Here is a 10148-nt window from a genome sequence, read left to right as displayed (position 1 = left end):
TGCTGTGAACCTAAAACTGCATTTAAAAATAAAGTCTTTTTTAAAAAATGGTATCTTTCTTCCATCGAACTGCTTTGTATCTTTGTCAAAAGTCAGAATGGATTCTGTTGGTCTATTTCTGGGTTCTCTGTTCTGTCCCATTGAGCTATTTGTTTATCTTTCTGCCAATACCACATAGCCTTTATTACTATCATCTTGATTGTTGTTTCTGTTTAGCTGATAAGTCGTGTCCTACTCTTTACACTATATTCCCTGGTGGCTCAGAGGTTAAAGTGTCTGCCTCTAATACGGGAGACCTGGGTTCGATCCCTGGGTCAGGAAGATCCCCTGGAGAAGGAAATGGAAACCCACTCCAGTATCCTTGCCTGGAGAATCCCATGGACGGAGGAGCCTGGTGGGCTACAGTTCACGGGGTTGCAAAGAGTCGGACACGACTGAGCGACTTAACTTACTCTTTACAACCCCATGGACTGCAGCCTGCTGGGCTCCTCTGTCCATGGTATTTCCCAGGCAAGAATACTGGAGTGGGCTGCCATTTCCTTCTTCAGGAGATATTAATAGGAATTGTGTTAAACCTGAATATTAATTTGGAAAGAATTGCCATCTTTACTATGCTAAGTGTTCTGGTACACAAATACAGTATGTCTCTACATTTATTTGGGTCTTCTTTGATTTCTATCATCAGGATTTTGTAACTTCTGGCACACAGATCCTGTACATGGTTTGTTTAGATCTTACCTGAGTAATTTCCTTTGGCATAATTGTAAATGGTATTGCATTTTAAGTGTTGGTTTATGTTTATTATTAATACATAGCAATGTGCTTGATTTATTTGTGTTGCTCTTATATTTGGCAAATTGCTAAACTCATTTGTTAGTTCTAGGAGTTTCTTGTAGATTCCTTGAGATTTTCCATCTGTAGAATCAAGTCATCTACAAATAAGGATAGTTTTATTTCTTCCTTTCCAATCTGCATGCTTTTCATTTCTTCTTTCAGCCTTATTGCAGCTGTTACAGCTTCTGAGGTGCTGCTGAATAAGGTGGTGAGAATAGACATTTTGCCTTGTGTCTGATTCTAGAAGGAAATCTTTCAATCTTTTACCATGGTTAAATTTAAAATTCCAGTTTTGCTAAAGCGCTGTCACAGGAAGTTTCTTGAGAGATGAGGAAAGGAATATCTCTACATCTCACACACATGTCATACTTCCCAAGCTATGCTGTCACCTGGCTCTGTGCTTTTAGTCTGACACACTCTCTGGTTGCATTGGTTTCCTCTGAGTTCTTTAAGTCAAAGTCTTCACATTAAGAATTGGACTATCAAGAAGTAGACAACTCTTGGCACATTTCGGTTTCTGTAGCAGTGTAGAAAAAGTAAACAGTTTCTATCCAGACCTTTATCAGTCTTGCTGGAAATCTTCCCCACGGAGCACTGACATAGTCAAAGCAGGACATAGGCTTCATGTCCCAAACAGGTTTCCTAAATCCAGGGCTACAGCTTGGAGAACACTCAGAGGTGGGAATCGGAACAGTAACAAGGAAAAAGTTCATAAGGGATTAGATAATACAGGGAAAGTAAAGAAGGCAGCAGTAGGAGGATATGAATGTTCAACTATGTATATCCAAGGACTTGCCTGCCAGTCCAGTGGTTAAGACTCCATGCTTCCATGCATGCATGCACGATAAGTCACTTACAGAAACTCCCCCAGGAGGAGGTGCCACCTCTCCCACACTCAGGGAGCAGTCCTGGGGTTCCCTTTCTCCTCTCCAGTGGCGGCAGTGCCTATTCAACCAACAAGTATCTACACACTTGGGACTGTAGGATGGGGTGATTGACATAAGCCCTGAGAGGCAGAGAGTTCTGCAGCATGGACCAGCAAGCAGCACAGTGGCTGAACCCTCATCTGGATCGGCCCTAAGGGTAGGAAAATCTGAGCACCAGAGAAAGGAAGCAAGGTACAAGCTCATATAATCAACCAATGAGAGCTAGTCCAGAATGTTGAATCCTAGTTTTAAGGATGGGGACGGAGAAGGATGGAGACCAAACAATTTCATTTGAAATTGTTATTCAAAACTAGAAACATGACTGGGGCTTACCAGATTGGGTATAACTGGGACTTACCAGGTTTGGTACAGCAGTATTCTGGCAGTGGCAGCAGCAGAAACCCAATTGTCTTACTTTCCTCTTAACCTCAGCCCCAATCTGCTCCACTCCAGTCCCAAAGAAGACGGGACTGTGACCCACCTTTCTACTCTTGCCTCTTCACTCTGTCCTCCATCTCCTGGTTTGTAAAGCCTTCAGTGTAGCTGGGATGAGAATGCTGCCATGACCTTTTGGAGACTCAGTGGTGCAGACTCTGGTTGGGAATGTATTAACCATATTTTCTTATTTTCTGTGGTCCTAGGTGCTCTGGCATCTGACCCCTCATTGCCCCTCCCAGGGTGAGCCAGTTCTTAGAAATAGCAAAGAACTCCACTCAGAGGGCATCTTTCAGATGCAAAAGAACTAATCCAAAGCCCGTATCAGCACCACCACCACCACCCGTCCTCAACCACCATCTTTATTGAACTCTCATGTGCCAAACTAGTCTTTCTCCTGCCCTAATCACCCCATGGTCAGATACCAGACACCCAGTGAAAGCCAAAACACCGCAGAGACTGCTGAAATTATTCAAACTAACCAATCACCCACTCCTTCCCACGGAAACCACAATAGAAGCTTTTCCCCATGATTTCCCCTCACTCCTGCCTCCTGACCAACTCTGGTGTTTCCCCATGTGGCCCCGCATGATGTGGTATAACCAGTCCTCTTGAGAACTGTGAGTAATAAACTATCTTTTCTTTCTTTCTTTCATCCTTCTTTTTCTTTTCTTTTCTTGCCACACCAAGGTCCATGAGGGATCTTAGTTCCCCAATCGGGAATTGAACCCACATCCCCTACAGAGGAAGCACGGAGTCTTAACCACTGGACTGCCAGGGAAGTCCCCAAACTATCTTTTCAGTAGCAATCTTCTCCTATCTTTAGGCCTCACCATGCCTAAAGAATAGTAAAACCTACATTTTAAAAACAGAAGAGAGAGGTGGGAAGTGCTATGGGAGAGAGAGGAGAAAATAGAGGAGAGGAAAGAGGGAGAAATTGGAAGTAAGGAAGTATCACTGTCTGCATTTGCCATCTTCCTCCTCTCTCCTCCCTCCACCTTTCCCCTGGGCTCTATCTCTTATAGACAATGAATGATCTTTGAACCTAAAGAATGGTGTTTCCCATTTGTATGAAAGACTGAAGAGGAAGTCTTCAGTTAAGGGCAGGAGTGGTTACCAGTTAGGGAACTTGACAGAAAGGGTTATGAGCAGTAGACGATGTCTGAGAAAGCTGCATCCCATGTCCAGGTTCATTTATACAGCCTCAGGCATGAGGGGAGAGGGTTTGCCCTTGGTTAAAACAGAGCCCAGAGAGAAGTCCTGGTACCTCAGCCAAGTCTGTGCATTTCTTTAATCATCCAGAAAAGATGTTTGGAAGGTGGTGGAGAACTTTGAGGATGCTGCAAACATTTTACTTTGAGAAAGAAAGTATAATGACATTTTGGTTGGAGTAGAGCTGGGACTTAAATGTGTTACTTAAGTGTATTGTTTTTGGCCACACTACCTCTAGTTGTCCTCTGAGTCCTGGAATCAATGGCTTCCCGATTCTCAGGGACTAAGACACAGCCCAGCCACTCCCTTTGATTTGCCCTTATTGTAGGAACGCCTGCAGTGCAGGAAGGAGGGAGGACCCAGCCAGACACATACCTGTGAGATGGATTGCCCGAATCCCTGAGGAAAGATGGACTAGAAAGGAAGACAGTGAGAAAACTCACCAGGAGTAGAAGAATTCTGCCACCGGGATCAATGTCAGCCTGGGAGCAGGGGGTATCTGAATCAAGAAGTGAAGTTGATTCCAGATCCAGAGTGATACTGTTCTTGATGTCCTTGGATTCAGCACATACCCGCCCTTCAGTGCCTAGGTGTTCTGGGACAGAAAGCACAGGGAAAGAAAATGCATAGGAAATTCCTTTGTGGAGATGGAAACAAAGACTATTTTCCTACAGGCAAGGGAGGAAGAAGAATGTAGAGGCCAATGGACTATAAGAAGGGACAGTGGCACTGTAGTATCCTGGGGATGAAGTGAAGGTCACCAGCAAACCAACAGAATCCACCCAACACCAGAGCAGAATTGCACGTGGAAGCTCCAATTTAAGCTGCAGGACACTGTGACCCTGATAAGCTTCACCCCCACCATCCTCAGCTTGAGATGCCTAATGGGAACAATGAGGAGGGGACATCACAAGAAAGGCCAGGCAACAGATATAGAGATTTTGGCTTTTCCAGTGCTTATGACTCTTATTGCTCTTCTTCCTTCTTTCTCTCCCACCTCCTTCATCCTTTCTTTCTTCTTTCCCCCTTCTTCCTTTCCCTCTTCTCTCTTTCTCTCTCCAATTTCTCTTTCTTTTTCCTCTTTCTATTCCCCTTCCTTTCTCTCCATACTTTTCTTCTTTCTTTCCTTCGTCTCTCTTCCCTTTCTCTAACCAAACATCCATCACACAATCATGCTGTTCCTGGATTTTTGCTAGGCTTTGGCAAGCACAGAGATAAATTTGTGGCAGAAACCTGTCTCTATCCCTTCTAGCCATCAGTCCCAAGGGACTTTAGTGTGAATGAACAACTGTAATTCAACATGGTTACTACAAGGCCCCAAGGAACCCAGGATTAGAAACACCTAAGAAAGTGTCGCTGCACTCGAGACTTGAAAGGGTGAATAGGAATTAGGCAAGTGGAAAAGAGGGCAGCAATGGGGGTTTTGGACATCCCTTAAAAAGGGCACAGCGCGTAGTAGGGGCCTGCAGAGATTAGATCTTGGGGGAACCCCAGGTAGGGCAAGTAGATGTAGTTCCCCCAATATCTCCTTTAATCTCACAAATGACACCCAGGTTCAGTGGTCTTGGCAGTGTGGAATGAGATCATTGTCAAGTGGGAGAATCCCTCACTGCTCTTATATTCTCAATCCTGTCATCACTTAAAAACAGGTTTTATCGTCAAAACAATACTTTTGCCACTTGGAAACCACGTCACCATTTCCAACATCAGAATTCTTGACTTTGAAATCTTGCTGGTGTGCTGTCTTACATGCATGTCTCTGCAGCCCCTAATAAGTTAACACTTTTGTCCCTTTAGAAGATTTCTGTGGGCAGTCTGACCACTGGCTATGAAACAGTACTACTCACTGTGGGCCAGTGTTGGTCCATTAGCATTTGTTAAAGATCTTCACAGAGGTAAAATACAGAAATTGAGTGTTTAGAAACTTTGGTGAAAATTTAACATTGATGTGACATCCAAGCACATAATGTTTCATTGTTTTAAATTTTGTTTTACAAAACCATTGGTTCATGAGGGATTGGAAATTTTATATAAAAACAACAACAAAAACCAAAACCAACCAGTCCTTAAAGGCAGACAATGGTACCGGCAATCACGATTCAGGACCGTGGACAGCACCTCACTCAGTTTCCCAAACCCTGAATCATCATCATCCCTGCTCCCAGCTCCTGGTGAATGCCCTTTGTGAACAACTAGTTTCTAAATCCAACTGATGCTTTGCAGTTGTTGTCTTAATTGACCTTTCTAAAGTGTTTGCCTTTGTTAACACTTGCATCTGCCATTTTTGTTAAAGACCATTCCCAATGAAGGAACAAAAACTTTCCCCTAGAATTATCATCGGGCCACACTGCTGAAGTGAGGGGACAATTTCTGGTAACTTAAACATATCATTAATCTTAAAATACTGTATTGACATTGATCCTTTGCTTTTCAGTGGGCTATTAGAGGGAAGGGGACAGGTTTTATTCATATTTTTGTCCAGTATGCATCGTAAGGTCTTGCCCAGAGCTTGTGTGAGCAAATGTCTGCTGCTTATCAGCTGGATGACCTTGGGCAAGTATTACTCAACTCTTCTTTGCCACTGCTTCTCCATCTGTTAAATTGGAATCCCATTAAAGTCTACCTTATAAAGTTTTTAAAATATTAATTTAGTTAATACACTTAAAAGTGCTTAAAACAGTGGCTGGCACAGAAGAATAAAAGAATATTATTATTTTCATCATTATTTTATACTGCTGAATAAACCAATGAGTATGTATTATTACCAAGTACGAGATAGTGGAGGACTTCATCCCATCACCTGGATAGATTACTGCTTTATATTGACGCTTGGGTCTATACTGCCTACTCAGGGCACTGTGAGCTTTGGAATTCTTGAGATTTGCTATTCCTGGATCCCTATCCTGTCATGTTGGCCCCATTCTCCCACACCTTTCAGTTGTATATTCCCTTTCCTTTTCCAGTTGCATTCCTGATGCCTTCTTCCATTCTGCAGGCTCACCCACAGTCTCTTCTTTTGGTCCCACTGGATAAAGGGTCCCACCTGTGCAAGTGGGCCTGGCAGCTCCTGACCCCTCAGTGATTTGGCCCAATTTACCTCCTCCCTCCCATAAACTTTCTAGTACCTTACCTGTCTACTGCTGCTAGGTAATTCTAGGTCTTTCCACCTAAGTGGTTCTTGCTCCCTCGCTGCTCAGGGAGATTTCACCCTTTTTCAGAGCTCGAGTTAAACTTGCGTGTTTGCTAAGTAGCTTCAGTCGTGTCCGATTCTTTGCGATCCTATGTACTGTAGCCCACCAGGCTCCTCTCCGTGGGATTCTCCAGGCTAGAATACTGGAATGGGTTGCCACGCCCTCCTCCAGGGGATCTTCCCAACCCAGAGACGGAATCTGTGTCTCCTTCCTCTTCTGCACTGGCAGGCAGATTCTTTACCACTGCTCCACCTGCGAAGCCCTGAGTCAAACTTCCCCTTCCATAAAAGGGACATTTCTCCCTCCCTTTCCTGAACTACTGTCTCAGCCTCTGAATTCCACGGGGCTTGTGTGCAGTTCTCATTCTGTCTCACCATTCCGTCTACCATCACTTCTAACCTCCTTGAGGTTTAGGTGCAGTCACCCATCTCTGGCAGCTGCTCTGCACGTTTCAGAGGGCAGTCTCCTTCCTTCCTCTCTCTGCGGCTCAGTTACCACATCAACAAGATGGCGCTAAGAGCCCCTGCTTCCTTGGGCTTCTGCGAGCATTAAGAGAGGTAAGGCAAGGAAAGCGTTCTAGAGCGCCTTACTGGCAGGCTGGGAGCTCGCGTGGCCCATTTGCAACGCGGGTTCGCGGGAACGCGCCCGGGGCGGGGCCGCGCTGGCGCTCCCGGGATTCGCAGTCTGTGCGCTAGCTCGCAGTCTCCGCAGGCGGGACGCAGAGACCCTCGGACTCGCCTGGGAAAGTGGCGGGGGCCTGCGGGACACGAGGCCCTGGGTCCTGCGCCGGTCCCGGGCTGGGATGGGGCCGAGCGAGGGTAGCCGGATTGGCCCTGCCACTGCTGCTGTGGCAGCTGCTGGCGCTGGCGGGCGGCGGGGGCGCGTTCTACCTCGAGGTCCGTGAGCTGGAGGAGAAGTGCTTCATTCAGGAGATCCTCGATGGCACCGTGGTCATAGGTGCGCGCGCCAGTCCCGGCTTTGCCCTACCCACAACCCAGAGCCCTAAGAGGGGATGGGAGATGGGGCCCGCGGGATCACCTCAGGCCCCGGGGAGGGCACGGATGGGAAACAGGCGGACAGCTGTGCGGTCAAAGCACCCTCTCCATTGCCTGTGCAGGGGTTGGGGACACGGAGGAGGCAAGACTGATCCAGATCCGGGTAACAGCAGAAAAGCAGGGTTGGAGAGGGGAAGAGAGAGGCAGAGGGCTGTGGTCAGGCCCCACAATCAGACCAGATCTTCCTGTTCCTCCTCCCACTACCACCCCGTGACCAAAAGTCCCTGGTGGGCTCTGTGGTTGGAGATGCATCTGACTGTGGATGGGAGATGCATCCAGGCTGCCTCTCCATTAGGTAACTACAAGACCGAGCTATACGACCCTGCTATGGAAAAGCACCAGCCCTCCCCACAGTGGATCAATTTGTTCGTGTTTGTGAAGGACCCTGAGAACAAAATGAGGCAGGCCTTGACTCCATGCAGCCCCGCCCCCTTCACCCGACCCCTACCCTCGACCCCTGCCCTCCGCGGTCTCCAGCGTCAATGCCTAGTCCTCCCTAGCCCTCCGTTTCTTAGACGAGGGACCATCGCCTCACAGGCAGGAGGGCTCAAAGAAGGCCACGCTCTTTGCAAACTGTAGAGTACTGTACTGTATTGGCAGTGCTGGGATCTGAGATTTTCGAACCCGGACCGATGCCTTTTCTCTCACGTCCTCCTTCCTGGTCTGGCCAGTGAGGGTCAGAACCTGGGATACCCCAGGCCCTCGGGGCAGCTTCACCTTCACCTCCCAGTCGCCAGGAGAGCACGAGGTCTGCCTTCACCTCAAGTCCAGCCGGTTCGCCCTCTTCTATGACGGCAAACTGGTGAGTATGGAGGGGAACGTCACCAGTCCTCAGTGTCTCAGTCCCTGGGGTGAGAAGGGGTCTGTAGGTGATGCCTCTTGATGAGGGCTAGGCTTTCCATGAAGTAAGGCTACAGAGAACAGTTCCTGAAGAATGAGAGGGGACCCAGGAGGGAGCCACTTGGACTTAAAATCATCCCTAGGCCCCCTGCCATCTCTAGAATGAACCCCAAGCTTCTAATGTGAGATTCAGAGCTGTCCGGCAGCTGAATGCTCCCAGGCTCTTCGTTACCACCTCCCACTGACACAGATCTCCTAGAAGCTGGCTGTCTCAAACACTGAGTCACACCTTGGTTTTTCTGCACATTTTTTCAGTCCCTTCTGTCTTTTGGACTTGGAACTCCATGCAAGCAGGGCCTTGATCTGGGATTTTGGCACCTGGAGCAGGGCTGTTCCCACATCACTGTGAGGAAATGAACTGCTCAGTTCAGTCAGGCCCAGCCTAGTGTGTGGAAGCTGGGTTTCCTGCAGGTGCTCCCTGACCTCCAACCCTTGGCTCCTCTGCTCCTCAGGCCATTCACTTGGACATGCAGTTGGGTGAACACACCAATGATTATGCGGAACTTGCGGCCAATGACAAGCTGACCCTGCTGCATCTGCGCATACAGCAGCTGGTAGAGCAGGTGGAGAAGATTCAGAAGGAGCAGGAATACCAGAGGGCGAGGCTGGGCCCAGTTGGGACAGCAAACGTGTAACCTCCCAGGGAGTGGCTCTTTCAGCTTTTCCCCCGGAGGTCAGTTCTGTTCTACCAACATGCCTTCCTCCTTCTCGCCTTCTCACAGTGGCGAGAGGAGCACTTCCGGCAGACCAGCGAGAGCACCAATCAGAGGGTGCTGTGGTGGTCCATCCTGCAGACCCTCATCCTTGTGGCCACTGGCACCTGGCAGATGCAGCGCCTCAAGAGCTTCTTTAAAGCCAAGAAGTTGGTGTAAATCAGCCTCAGAGACCAGAGGCCTGGCCTCCAGTCAATCCCCTGCTGCTGAACGATGGGAGGTGGTCTGGCCTGGTCTGTCTCCTGACTTCTCCCATCCTTCCCAACCCTGAGGGATTTCCTTGTTACCTGGCAGGGGGAGAGAGGATCTCTTTTAGCTGGTTTTCTCAGTTGAGATTTGGGAGGGAATGAGTTTCCAGCTGGAGACACATGGGTGGGAGGAGCTGCTAGCTGAGCAGGGGGGTGGTGAGTGTTATCCCCACTCCCATGTTAATTAGGATGAGTGAACTATCCCAAGATGGAGAAAATAGGAGTAAATATAAATTATAACTGTCCAATTTTCTGACCTAAACATTTATTGCCTCCTATGCTACAATTTGTTCTATGTGGCCAATCAGATGTTTAACATGTGAGGCTTTGGTGGGAGATTGATCCCAAAGTGGATGAGGTGAAAAATGCTTTTATCCCAGAAGCATTAGCAGCATGTGGAACCTTTTCTAGAACAGTCCAACTTGGGCCCCTCTTTTGGGTAACCTGAGTGCTGGTGGTAATCGTGTGCCCATTGCACCTTCTCTCTCAGGGCTCTAGTCAGGCTCACGTGCCAGCTTATTCCAATTACTTGGACTGCTGGGCTCTTCAAGGAATCTGATACGCCCCTCTGTGGTCCTGCTTTTTTTCAGTTGACCTCTGTCTCTCTGTGATTCCATTGGCTTATCTTTTCAGG

The 10148-nt window shown here is 47.9% G+C and overlaps 1 protein-coding gene across 1 annotated transcript; it reads left to right on the top strand.

The window, feature by feature from the left end:
* Positions 1-2078: 2078 nt before the first annotated feature.
* On the top strand, positions 2079-9425 carry LOC128050973 (transmembrane emp24 domain-containing protein 9-like). Its single transcript, XM_052643488.1, has 6 exons — positions 2079-2121; positions 7310-7555; positions 7949-8054; positions 8335-8455; positions 9006-9152; positions 9276-9425. Exons 1-6 carry the CDS (start codon positions 2079-2081, stop codon positions 9423-9425), a joined length of 813 nt encoding a protein of 270 aa, XP_052499448.1.
* Positions 9426-10148: the final 723 nt, after the last annotated feature.

The sequence above is a fragment of the Budorcas taxicolor genome, chromosome 7, assembly GCF_023091745.1.
Source record: "Budorcas taxicolor isolate Tak-1 chromosome 7, Takin1.1, whole genome shotgun sequence".
Lineage (NCBI taxonomy): Eukaryota > Metazoa > Chordata > Mammalia > Artiodactyla > Bovidae > Budorcas > Budorcas taxicolor.
Note: the sequence above shows the minus strand (reverse complement) of the source record. Positions and strands in the feature narration are given on the sequence as shown.